The sequence below is a fragment of the Meriones unguiculatus genome, chromosome 15 (assembly GCF_030254825.1).
Source record: "Meriones unguiculatus strain TT.TT164.6M chromosome 15, Bangor_MerUng_6.1, whole genome shotgun sequence".
Taxonomy (NCBI): Eukaryota; Metazoa; Chordata; class Mammalia; order Rodentia; family Muridae; genus Meriones; species Meriones unguiculatus.
In genome coordinates this window covers 37181225-37194884 of record NC_083362.1, presented here as the reverse complement: position 1 = coordinate 37194884, position 13660 = coordinate 37181225, and the positions used below count along the sequence as shown (strand labels likewise).

The 13660-nt window shown below is 44.0% G+C and overlaps 1 protein-coding gene across 5 annotated transcripts in view; it reads right to left on the bottom strand.

The window, feature by feature from the left end:
- The window catches only part of Myo1b (myosin IB), a 158949-nt gene that overhangs the window by 46803 nt on the left and 98486 nt on the right, over positions 1–13660 (bottom strand). For all 5 annotated transcript variants that reach the window (XM_021643028.2, XM_060368350.1, XM_060368351.1 and 2 more), the window contains 4 exons: positions 3629–3727; positions 2099–2202; positions 603–750; positions 214–332 (listed from right to left, as the gene is read on the bottom strand). In XM_021643028.2, the coding sequence (XP_021498703.1) occupies positions 214–332; positions 603–750; positions 2099–2202; positions 3629–3727 (470 nt within the window). The remainder of the gene's footprint in view (positions 1–213; positions 333–602; positions 751–2098; positions 2203–3628; positions 3728–13660) is intronic.

Below are 13660 nucleotides of genomic sequence, written 5' to 3'. Positions count from 1 at the left end.
TTTAAAGTGTGAGCCTGGTACAGTAGCCCTCAGCATGGCAAAATAGAAGCTTTGTTACACTAACTCCTCGTATCTCCTTTCCTGCTCACCACACAATGCCTAGAACAGTATGTGGAATAGAGGCCGACCACGAGGTAACAAGCCGTACAACCACATTTCCCACAGAGCTATCACTTAAGAACCGCCTTCCTCTGCATGGGACAGTGCACCCACCTGAGCCACGTTCAGTGTGGTGGAAACCTTCTCCTGCTTCGCTTCAACTGTTCGGAAACTGAATGCTCTTTCTAGAACCAACTGGTCGATGCTGGTGAGCTCACAGATTTCTTTTAACTCTGTCGGAGAGCAGAGGAAGACAGACACAAACAGTGACTCTGTAGGATGCCCACGATCAAGTCCTTGGCTGCTCTTTCTAAATCACACTCAAGAGAATGAACATGTACGGATTCGAAGAGTGAGAACTTCACTGCAATGGTATCTCTGCTTAGTTTCACTAGTCAGTTTTTTCAAACCTAAGAGAAGTCCAAGGTTTGCTTTCTAGATTAGAAACTGGGCAGATGTTCAAAGAAAGCTCCCCAAGCCAAGCTGCTTCTCCACTGACTTACCGTTTTTATCTTTGATTTTGCTTTCATCCAAACCATTCACTCGTGATTCGGGCTTGAACTCGATGTTCCCCAGTTTCAAAACGGCTGCTACTACCTCCAGGACAGACTCAGCCTCGTGATCCATGAAGCCCACGATCTGCATGGCATTCTAGAGGAGAAAAGCACCTGTTTTTCTACCGTTCTATACTTGTTTTTGCTCTGTTGTCACTGTTTGCTTATTTTAACAAATAATGAAATTTAATAAATAATAACAGATTCATTTCTGGGGTAAAAAAAAACAATTAAAAGCACAAAGCAATTATCTTGCTCAGTGGATACAAACTGTGTCTTTAGGGCCTCTTAGGCACTGTGCACCCTTCTGGCAGAGTCTGGTACACAGACAGGAAGACAGAGGAGAGGAGGAGGCTGAGAGCTGAGCTCCCCTTCCCCCTTTTCAGTCAACCAGCTGCTGTCCAGAGATGGCTCCCCCTCGCCCCTTCCCCCACTGGGCTTCTGCTTCTAGGAACAAAACCAAACAAGATGTTTCATCTATAGCCTCCAGTGACAGAAACAATCTTGCTTATTTCACATAAGAGAAAAACAGCAGCTTGCAAAGGTAAGGTGCCCCAAAGGGTTCAGGGGACACCCATTCATTCACAAATGAGCACGGAGGGCCAACTATGTGCCAGGCAAAGTGGTAACAGAGCTGGCCTTGGGCTCCAGTCTTAAATAAAATCGTATCCAGACTATTGCTTCCAGATGCGGGTGTTTATATGGTGCTGCACAATGGCACTCTTCCTGAGAACAGCTGGCACAATCATTTCCTGTATGTGTGTGACAAGTCCACACAGCAGTGTGAGTAACGTACACTTTCTATTATGGACATTTTCAAACAGATACACGAGCAGCAACAACAAGGGAAGGACCCCATATCCTCTTCATTCAGCTTCAACAATTAACGGGTACCAATCTGGCTTCACCTCCTCCCCCTTCTCCCCACAGCCCAGCTGTCTCACTTGAAAGTAAATCCCAGTTACCATAATGTCATGATGGGAGCAATTCTGAAAGTGCATGGCACAGAAAGACAAAAAGAAAGTGTTATGTAAAAACCGCTTCTTTCCTAATGAATGAGGAATGTGGATTCTTCTGATGTGTACATCATTTTCTAAATCTTCTTAAAAACAGGATTTTCTGCCTAAAAATACTTTCGACCAAACAGGACCTAGGGGCAGTTTTCACATTTGGAAATTAACTTTGGCTATAAAAATACTTTAGAATTTCAGTACACACTGAGAGTCAAGTCCCAGGACAATAGATGAAGGCTCCTTTTCATAAATGGTCAAACAGCACGCCCTAGTAAACACGGCTTTCAAAACCTTCTGCAATTGTCAAGTTAGTGTAATAAAAACATAGTGAATTCTTGGACGTGTCTGAAACCTTGGGGAGCATAAATTATAACGTAGAGAAAACTGAACTGTCAGCAGCTCCGGCTGGTTTAAAGTGTAACGAAGGCTCACCCTCACGGTCCTGAAGTTGGCGGCGTCATCCACACCGTTAACTTTGGCAGAGTCCAGACTCAGGTAGTTGTATCTGCTGAAATCCCGCTCGAGTTTAAGCTTGTCTGTTGAGTCATGCACACAAACGGGTAAGTCATTTCAACAAATGTACTCCTCTTCACGATTTTGTTTTCTTCCCTTCAGATAAAACGTCCTTTGTATGATGTATCACGTCAGCCAAGAGAACTGATGCACAAACATCAGTAGCTGTGTTCTCCTACCTAAACCCACCTTTGTAACCGCTGCTGGGAAAAGGTGTCACTAAGGATGAATAAGCACAAGGGTGTGGGAAACGTCCTTCATATTAACTGGCTTTGGACTCCTACCAATTATTCTGGAGTGATACATCCCAGAAGATGGCAGGACGTGGCACAAGCTCTGATCGCTCTGTGCCCCTGTGTGGGCCCCGGAATTGACATCAGTGGAGTGCAAGGCTAGATTTCAGATTTCAGAGCATTCCTCCCCCCCCCCCCCCGTTCAGCACTTTGCTAACAGGCTTTGATGTGCAAATACTGGGTGTTAGTGGGCATGATGAACAAGGTTCATTTTCAGTGTCAACTGAAGTTAGAAGCCCCTGAGAGACAAACGTTAGATGTTTTGAGGGAGATTTAACAGAGAGAAGACACAGTGAGAATGTGAGCAGCACCCATCCCTGGGGCCCAGCGTGAGCCTGGTGAACCCCAATACCCACCTCTCTGAGCTCTCAGTCCGCTCAGGGGTGGGTGAGCAGCCTCGCGGCCCCACCCCTCCAGTGCAAACACTGCTGCCACCACCCTTCTCTGTCACCCCTGTATCCTGTGAGGTAAATCAGCCTTTCCTCTCCTACACCGCTTCTCCCTGAGCATTCTGTCACAGAAAAAAAGAAAAGTAGCGAACACAAGAGTGTTCCTGACACACTCCCTGAGTGTGACTGACCTTCTGTAGCTCCTCCCGTTTGAACTACTGCATGATGAATAATTTTCTTGTGAACTCCTACTGCACATGTATGAGTGTGTATACATGTGTTTGTATCATGCAAGCACATGTATGAGTGCATATACATGCGTTTGTGGGGTAGAGGTCATGGAATTTGGTGCTCTCCTTACACCACGTGGGTCCCAGTGTGGAACTCGGGTTGTCAGGCTTGAAGGAAGTGCCTTCATCCACTGAGCCTTCTAGCCCTCACCATTCCCCACGCCTCTTAAATCCTGAGAACATTCTTACACAACTGTAGAGCCTTGCTGTGTGGTCAATTTTCTTTCCAAATGTTGCAGTTTTGATTTCAGACTTGTGAGAGGCCCTTCCCTGACTATAAGGCTTAACACATCTGAGGCGCAGGACTTGGTCTCTGGCGAGATACAGAAATATGAAGGAGATGCTGGGGTGTGGCAGAAGCAGCCAGAACAAGACGAAGTGAACATGTCTAAAGGGAAAATACTCGCAAGGGGGGCTGTAGAGAATGCTTCAGAAAACGCTCCGACAAGAAAAAGCAGACACGGAACATGGGCTTACGGAGGAGCTCCTCGGAGGCCCCGGACAGCAGCTGATAGAACACATGGAAGTTTCTTTCCCCTCTCGGCTGCTTGACAACACGGGATTTCTCTAGCAGATCTAAAAGGAAAAAACAAACAAAATTAAATTGTATAGAATTCATTTTCCTTCAAATACATCATGCTTGCCTTTATACTGCATTGGTTTTATACTAATAAAATAAAACAATAAAAGCAGCTATATTTTAAATTCTACTTTGAAAAAGAAGCACAACTCAACTAAAACCAACTGAATCGCCAAATTAAGCAGTTACATCCAACAAGTCGACTCAAGATAATAGCTTTTGATACTAATATCCTTTTTAATGGTCATAGTATAAAGTCTAAAACGTAATGTTACAAATGAAAGCACTGAAGTTGCATCCATTCAGACCCACGTAGTAATTATAATGCTAAGATTCCAGCTGCAAGGTTCCCTACAGCAAGCGCTTCTCGGATGGCTCTGGTTTTGTAGGTCCTCATCAAGGCATCGTGCTGACCATGATGCAGGCATCAAGCAGGCAGGCGTATCTGGGAACTCGGGGCAGACGCCAGACCATCCACTCAGCTGCACCTTCCAGGCTCCACTTATGCCCACCACTTCGAGAACTAGAGTGCATTTTCTAAATCTCCAGGTTTTAGGGTTCTGTGGTATTCCATCTCTTAAACTCAAGTTCCCTTCAAGTTTTCACACTTTAACCCAGAAATGAAAAGAATAATAACACCATGACCGAATTACAGACAGCAGTCTCCTCTTGCCTAGAATCCTGCTAAGTCACCAGAGACAGAAAAGGGGGTCTGAGCTCTGGTGGTAAAGGCTTATCTTAACTAGAATAGGTGTCCTCATAGATTTACACTTCTAGCTCAAAGCCGCTAGAGCAAGGACACTTTAAACCATCAGTTCTCTTTACTGATGTTACTAGCACACTCAGGCCTACCCATGTTGAAATCCAAATATTATTTAACGGGTGTGGGGTTAAAAGAGCACCATGAAGGCTCCCAAAGAATTTTCACTGATGGTTTCCATTTGTATTTGTGGCATCTACAAGAGGCACTTGAGGATACAGGGTGGGGAGACTTTAACAACATAGCTACGGTGAATGGAAAATCCAGTGTGTTCTAAATACACGAGGTTGTTTATAAGAATGAAGAGATGGGATGAAAGACTAAGCCAATCAGAAAAAGAAAAAATATTTCATCACAGAAATATTAGAAATGAGATATTACAGATATTTTATGTTCATTTCCAACAGTCTCGAAACATGAGATGCCCCCAAACTGTGGGTGAGGAATAATTAAGACATGACATTTAGAAAGGGGGGGGATAGAAAGTGAAACGCACCAATCAGCAACTTAAGAGAAAGAAAACTTAAGTGTGCAATATTCATGTCTAAAGAAATGAATTTCAAACAATTAACAATATTTGTGCAGAAAAATAAATGGGTAAAAATATAGTGTGGTTTTACTTATCAAGCAGTCAAACTTCCAAGAGACCATAACAGTACTGCACAATTCTAGAACAAAGAACTCGGGGGCGGAGTCTTCACTGACAAGCTAATCCTGAAAGGAAGTCGCCACGCCCAGAAGAAAGTAATTGACTGACTACGTGGGAAATACAAACAAGGACAGTATTCGGCCTTGTCCATTCACATACAAATTCCTTCAGTGGGATGATCAGCATTCACGCCCTAAGCACCAGGAACTCATTCAGGAATGAGTAAGCACGAAGGCTTTCTTCCTCCTAGCTTACGAGTCAGTGACTGTGCCACACAGACCAACACAAAGTCTTTTCAGGTGGCAAGTCAAGATGATGGCTGGGGAGCTGGCTCAGCGGATAAAGCACTTGCCAAGCATGTATGTGGACCTGAGATCGGATACCGGGAACCCAAGTAAAGCCAGATGAGGCAATACATCTCCGGTGAGATGGAAGGAGCCAGGAGAATCCCCAAAACCTCCAGAGTCAGCTACCTGGTACGGTCAGGAGTCAGCTACCTGGTAGTGCATCAGTGAATACAATCCCCTGCCTCAAACAAAGCAGAAGAGAACCAACACCTGAAATCACCTTCTGACCTCTACACAGGCACCATAGTGCATGCATGCCCCCCCCAACTCACAGAGAGAGATGACAAGTTGCTTATGACTGAGAAAGTGGGAGTGAGGAAGGCAGAGTAACTGAGATCTCCAGGCACTTTTTAGATCTCTAAAAAGCCCTGGCACATCCCATAAGCACTGGACACCTCCCCAGCCTGCTTCTTCTTGCCTAGGAATGGCACCTCAGTAACGGGGACAAACATGCATGGCAGCACTTACACATCATTTTTCATGCTCAAGATATAAAGTAAAGCCTTCAGAGAGCATGTGACACAGTGGCCACGCTGTGCAGCCGCAACACACTGCTTAGCCTGGCCCCTGGCCCCTTGGAACATGTTCGGGCAGTAGAGAATGCAGAAACAGCAATGGCTGTCGGATTCGCTGCCGTTACCATCTGAGTTAAAACCCAGTATGTGACAAAGGATGCTGACTGAATGTACCTGACCCACACGTGTACTGGTATGGTCAGCAATGATAGCCATATTCAAACATGACTCACAGTGCATGTGTTTAAAAGGAAAGGTGCGAAAGGGAAGTAGAGGCAGAATCTCAATCTCCTTTCCATTTGTTATCACATGTGGCACTAAGTGCCTCCTCTGAGGCTCACCTCACACTGACAGAATGTGACCCCAGAGCTTTGCTTACTGGGGCTCACAGTTAGGCTCTGTAACTTTTTCAGGGGAAGTAAAAATAAACAAATGTAAAACACTTAAGTGTTCAGAAAACACCGACTTTATATGAAATCCATGAATTCACTCAGCCGCTCCCTCACAAAATGAGGACGCTTTTATTACAAAGCAGGTGAAGGTTTTACTACGTATAGTGCTTACTCTATTACCCCAGAGTCTATTTCAGTTTCTTTATGACTTTTCACGTAAGTCATAAGCTTCCAGGTAGAAAAGTAATTAGCGGAGATGTTTGCCCCCAAATAATTTACTAATGCTTGAAACTTCTCCCCGCTGGTGCTCCGTGCTGAATGTGCATGTACCAACGAGAAAACAGCATGGAGCCGTATCAAATAATTACTCAAAGCTGAGACTATAAACACAATTTACTGTAGGGACTTCTCACCTGACCACACAAATTTACTTCAATGTGCCCTGAATGAAGTGAAAACACAACCACCAGCACTCTTCTGCCTGCGGAACAACTGCCAGCACTCGCTGGGCCTTGGCTAGGGCAATTCAGAGAAGTTATTTCTAGATGCCAGTAATAACTGGAAAAGTAGAGCATGTGAGAATCTCTAGATAGCCCAATGCAACTGCACCTCAAGACATAAAATTCAACATAAATTCACATTATGCAGAGATAATTAAGCCGTGCAGAAGAAACAACGGGGACAAAGAAACATTGGGACCTGCTCTCCTGGCCAGCATGCCATCAACTGACCACTGACACAGAGGATCGGGTCTTCACTTCAGGGCTTTCTAATTTTGAAAAATTAGCAGCTAATTCATAGATGTTCATGTGCCTGCTCATGTCTTCGAACACCTTTCCTAGGCAAATTGTAAAAAATAAAATACCATGATTGCACTTGCTGGAAGATGAGGCCTTTTTAAAATAGGAAACAAAACTTTACTCAATAAAGTGAGTAAAATTAATGAAAGGGTGAGGAAGAAGAAAAAAAATCTCATTACCCTGGGGCATCACAAAAGGACTACATTACCTGGGAAAAGTGTCTTTGTTTTATAACAATCCCTCTCCTAGGCAAGGAAGGGGCCCCATGCTGACGGACCAGCAGAGGCCGCACGTGCTGTCCTCCGTGGCCTCCTCACCTCCACTGAAGCAGTTGCTGTCCCTCCCCTCCAGTGACTGTCCAGATGGACAGGAGGGGAATGTGAAAACCAGCTGTCCATCCCAACCACCAAGTGTTTAGAAGTTAACGAAATAATTAGATCTCATCAATGGTCACTACTACGGTCAGGTCAAGAAAAAGGATCAAAAAGAGGAAACAAGAATGAGAAGCGGTCATGCTCTCCACGGAGGCTTGCGGAAGGATCACCTTTGTCTCAGTTCTACCAGTGGGACTGGGACATGCCGTAAGCCCGTGACTCAGAATGTTGACTGCCCCAGAGGCCCTACACTCTCCCTCCAGTGGTTCCAGATGAACACGGCGGGAAAACATCTCAAGTTTCATCTATCTCACTTAGGCCTGGTCATTAAGGCAAAAGGCTCATTCAAACAGGATGTCCCTGCAATGTAAGAAACTATCATTATTATTCAATTTTAACCATTTTTCTCCTTGTCTTAAATAATTACATGCCTCTCCTTCAACTACAAAATAACAAGGAATTACTGAGCAGAACTCATGGTTTCACTAGAAAATCCTAAATACGACCATGGGTTAACTCATCTCTTAGGGACATAGATTTTAAATCATACAATCCTTTAGGAAATGTGAAGACTGGAGACTGGATTTCCAGGACTCACATAAAAGCCGGGTGGGCATGGTACGCTGCTTGTGATAAGAAGGTAGAGGGCCCAGAGCAGCTGAGCGTGGGACTGGCCATACTGAGGGACTGAGGGACCCTGTCTCTATGAACACAGTGAAGAACAATTGACGATGATTCCTGGTATCAACTTTATATTTCCACATGCACATGTAGACACACAAACATACACACACGACCACATATACACATAGAGAAAAAAAAAATCAAAATCTGAATAAAGCCCAGCCTAGTTTTACAAACAAGGATAATATGCTACCCTAATTAAAAAAAAAAAATGATTTGTGGCCCAAAAGGAGACAGATTGAAAGCAGACACTATTTACTGGCAGGTACTTATCTATCTACCTGCTACCAAGAACTTGATGATTGATTGATTCATCTATAGAGTTCTTCAAATCCATCTCATGCCTATTGTGTCAAGAAAAAAGTCAGATCAGTTTCCTTGAGAATGTACTGAATTAGGCAGTTTCACTCCTAATCAACGACTTGCCACCAATAAAATCAAAGATATTACATAAAAGAACAAAGCTACAAACCTCACACAATGTAAAAAGAGTAAAGCCATGTTCCATTTCCTACAACAGCTAGAATGTAGCACAGAGAGGTTAAACAGTGCCACAAGGGAGACAACACACAATGGCAGGGAAAAAACTGTACCATGAAAGCAGAAGAGATTGGAATCAAAAGCCTGGTTGCACCTCTTCCTCTTATGGAGGCCCAGCTCGCTTTCTCTGCCTTCGTACTTCTCGCAGGAGGAGGAGCCTCCCAGAGGAACTGCCCAGCTCACTTAGCTCCTTCATCACCCCTCCTCCCCAGGCAGGAGGAGGGGGCAACTGCACGGCAAGGTCCCGGGATGAGGTATAGTACATGGCCTGCACCCTGCTGGGGTCTCCCTACTACATACATGATGGCTGTGCTCTTCAATCCGGGCAGTTCACAAAACAGACGAGGCGATGGTCACAGAAAGATGCCATGGACATTGCCAATGATGGCTTCCTTACTTCCAACTGCCAGGGGGTTACTAAGTGTTCAGGTGACAACCCAGAAGCTACTCTCTTCAACCTTACCTTTAACCGCAAAAGAACTCTTTTCTAGTTGGATTCCTATGCCTATTTCTCACTTGTCCAAAAATGTCTATAATGGGTTGGTTTGGACTGTTAAGAAAGCACTGTAGGCTCTCTGATCTCCTTCCCCTGGCAGGGTGCAGCCTTGCCAGGCCACAGAGGAAGACAATGCAACCAGTTCTGATGAGATCTGATGGGCTAAGCTCAAATAAAAAGGGAACCTCCTCTATCAGTGGACTAGGGGAGGGGCATTGGGAGAGGAGGATGGGATTGGGAGGAGATGAGAGAGGAGGCCATAGCAAGAATACAAATTGAAAAAATTGTAACAAATGATAATAATAAAAAATCTTAAAAATAAAAATAAATTAAAAAACTTAAAAAGAAAACCTGTCTCAAAAGCATTGGGGACAACTTTTAAAAAAATTATAAACACAGTTGACATTTGTTCTCCATACACATACACAAGCAAAAGCACGTCTAGCTACACGTGTTCTTTCACACACACGACTATGACAGTATATCCTCCTATACACATACAAATACATATACACACAAAACAAATTACATTATGGAAGAGGTAATAAATAAGCTCTATTTCTAAGAATCTTAATAAGTACGCTTAATTCCATAATCTCATTGGTTCAGATAAGCAAATCATGTTTAATACAGCATAGTTGTTGGTAAGGCATGCACACTCCTCAGAGTTGTTGGATAATGCTCAGGTGTTTTCCTTATAAGTAAATATGTTAAGGACTTTTCTGAATGTCCATTCAAAGGTAAAGACATAATTCTGACCACAGAGGTAGAGGATCCAGGCAGTCCTGATGAGACTTAGTAAGCTATGGGCAGATGGCAATAGTGGAGAACTCCCCCTTTCAGTGGACCAGGGGAAGGGGATGAGAAGAGGAAAGGAGGGTGGGACTCGAGGAATTGAGGGAGAGGGCTTCAATCAGGATATATAATGAATAAATTTTGAAGAAAATAATAAAAAATTTAAAAATAAAAAAAGAAAGCACTGTAAAGTATCCCAGAATCAGAAAGACACACAAGGTATACATGCACATATAAGTGGATATTATACATATAATATAGGAAAATCCTACTAAAACTTGTACACCTATAGAAGCTAAGCAAGGAGGAGTTCCCTGGGCAAGATGCTCAATCTTCATTCAAAATAGCAAACGGGATAGATATCAGAAGAGGGTAAAAACAAGGAACAAGGAGCCTACCACAGAGGGCCTCTAAAAGACTCTACCCAGCAGGGTATTAAAGCAGAAGCTGAGACTCATAGCCAAACTTTGGGCAGAGTGCAGGGAATCTTATGAAAGAACAGAGAAATAGAAAGACCTGGATGGGACTGGAGCTCTACAAGAAGAGCAACAGAACCAAAACTTCTGGGCACAGGGGTCTTTTCTGAGACTGATACTCCAACCAAGGATCATGCATGGAGATAAACTAGAACCCCTGCACAGATGTAGCCCATGGAAGCTCAGTATCCAAGTGGGTACCCTAGTAAGGGGAACAGGGGTTGTCTCTTGACATGAACTCAGTGGCTGGCTCTTTGATCACCTCCCTCTGAAAGAGGAGCAGCCTTACCAGGCCACAGAGGAAGACAATGCATCCAGTCCTGATGAGACCTGATAGGCTAGGGTCAGATGGAAGGGGAGGAGTACTGGGGAAGGGGCAGTGGAGGAAAAGAGGGAGAGAGGTGGAATTGGGAGGGGACGAGGGAGGGGGCAACAGCTGGGATACAAAATGAATAAATTGTAATAAAGAAAAAAGAAAAAATTAATTAAAAAAATCGTAGTAGCGAAAAGCCCTGAGTAATTCTGGTCAGAACCCGATGAGGCTGATCAGCCCAGGGCTTGCTCTCGGTCTCTGGGTGACAACCGAGAGGCAATGTCCCCAACCACATATTGAGAGGCTCATTTCATGCCCATCTTCTGTCCCCAAGAGAGGCCTGTGGGCTGGCACACACCATCGTGAAGAGAGACTCCAGAAACAGCAAGAAGTGCATTCCAGTGTTTCCAAGCCTGGCTGGTGTCTCCTTGGTAACTGTTCCACTGACATGCAGCATACCTCATGACCAAGCCCTGAGTCAATGAGAACGGGACAACCCAAGTGTGTGGACACAGAATGAGAATTTATGGTGGCCATTCCTGAAAAGCTATCCAATTGTGGCTGTTAAAATTGTTGGGCCATGCGATGGATCACTAGGAAGAGGTGCAATCAAGGCACCATGTTTGGAAACCTGAGTTCCAATCTGAGAAGGCACTGGGAACGACTCCCCCATGCTGTCTTCCATAGTGGTGGGCGAGCACATAAAACAGTAAGAGAAGGGGGATACGGCCTGGTGGTGGAGTACATAAACAGGAGGTCCTAAATTCAATCCCCAGTGTTACCAAACAGCCAAATATACAGATAAAATTATACACTAAATGTGGAGCTCTGCTTCTTCAATTTTTCAAATGCATATATTTACATGTGATATTCATTGTGTGTGTGCGCGCGCGCATGATGTGCATGTGTGTCTTGGTTGCTGGGTCTTTGGCAGTAGATGGTTGTCTTTGTGCCTCTAGAGTATGTATTGGTAAAAGGCTATAGACTATGATCAAATCAGTCCTGACTATGATCAAATCAGTCCGGAATAGTGGAAATAAAACATTGATTAGCGTTTCCTAGGTGCCAGGCACCACAACAAACTATCAGAGCTAACACATAACTGAGCCTCACCAAGCCCAACACTATTATTTTCACTTCAAGGATGAGATGCAGAAGACCAAAGAACTTCAGTGACTTGCTGTCTTTGTACAAACACCGCAGATCATGTGACAAACAGGTACTTGTTGTGCTCCTGCAGTATATGCCCCAAAAGATCAAACGGGACAACCATGGCTGCCTGCACCTCTCCAGGTCGTCATGTGAGGCTCCTGATACCCAAACGGGGTGCAGGAGCCAGAGTTTTCACCTTACTTTACATATTACATCGTTCACTTGAAATTAGAAACTATTTTCAGAGCAGGTGCTTCTCTGGCTATTCTTTGAGCAGATAAAAACCCTGGAGATTTATATCATATTTTTCCAGTTTAATTGCTTCCAATCACCACAGATTTAAGAAGGTACCTGGGAGTATTAAAAGGAGGAGGAGGAGAAGGAAGAAGAAGAAAACTGGTTTCTCGAAGGTTCCAGTTCGTATCATTAGGGCACAAAAATCTTTGAAAACAAGTGACGAAAATGTGACCAACAAGCCTTGGCCAGCCGGAGATGTGGGCTCCAGGTCACTTCCATATTCTAGCTTCTCTACTAGGGAGAGCAGATGCCACCTTCCATCTTAACTACTCCTCCTTCCTAGCAGCACCACCCTCAGGATCTGCAACTTTCAAGTTCCAGACTTAAACTGTCTACCTCTTTAAGAAGGAGGGAGCTGAGTTGCTGGCCTGTGTTTTCCACTTCCCATGAATACAACTGTCTGGAGGACCCTTGCAGCTCTCTCATGGTAATAATTTTAGCCGATAACAATTTGTGCCTTTATTAGTGGTTGCTGGGGCAGGAAGCAATGTATATCTTCTACAAAGCAGCAAAGCCTGTGCTCTTTTCCAAACTACAAGAACCTAACTTGTCATGGTCTCCCCAGGGGATTCAGCCATTGCTGTGCATGCACTGAGGTCAGCCCAGCAGCTCTGGCCACCAGGAGTCAGCCCCGTCCATACGGGGTTTAAGTTTCTTGTCCCACCACTAATGCGTGCCTTTCCTCGCTAAAGCAAAGGATACTCTGAAGTACCAGGGTGTTCCCACTTCACAAATTTCAATACAATTTTCTTGTGGGAACAAACAGTAACCAGGACCATATGAAATTCATTCACACAGACATACTAATCTTAATGGAAAAGAAGCGTTTAGTATTTATTCTCCACAGATCCTGTAAGAATCTTCTGATTCTTGCATCAGGGAGAGATTTTTGTTTAAAACTTGCACTTAAATTTCAGATCCAAAATCTCTTCTAATTATCTTCATAGAATCCTCAAGAACGGTACTGATTAAATCATTCCAGAATGTTCAGCTGCAGGTTCTGTGATGAAAGAATGAAACTTCTGCTACCATCAACGTAATGACTAGTTAACCTAGTAACTAGTGTTAATAATGTAATAACTAGAGTTAATTTGCCTTATAAAAAGAAAGTGCTAAAAGATTATGGATAGCTTGCCAAATTAAAATTAACCGTTCCTGAAAATGGTGTCTTAAACTCAGTCAGCCCCTTTCCCAGGCAGCCCTCATCAGCTGCCGGGCACATGAGGGAGTCTGCCCAGGCAATCTGGTAGGGGTCACAAGCATTTGCTTCTGGTTACAGCATATACGTGCTCCATGAAAACTTTGCTTCCATATTTGGCATATAAAAATCATGTAATCT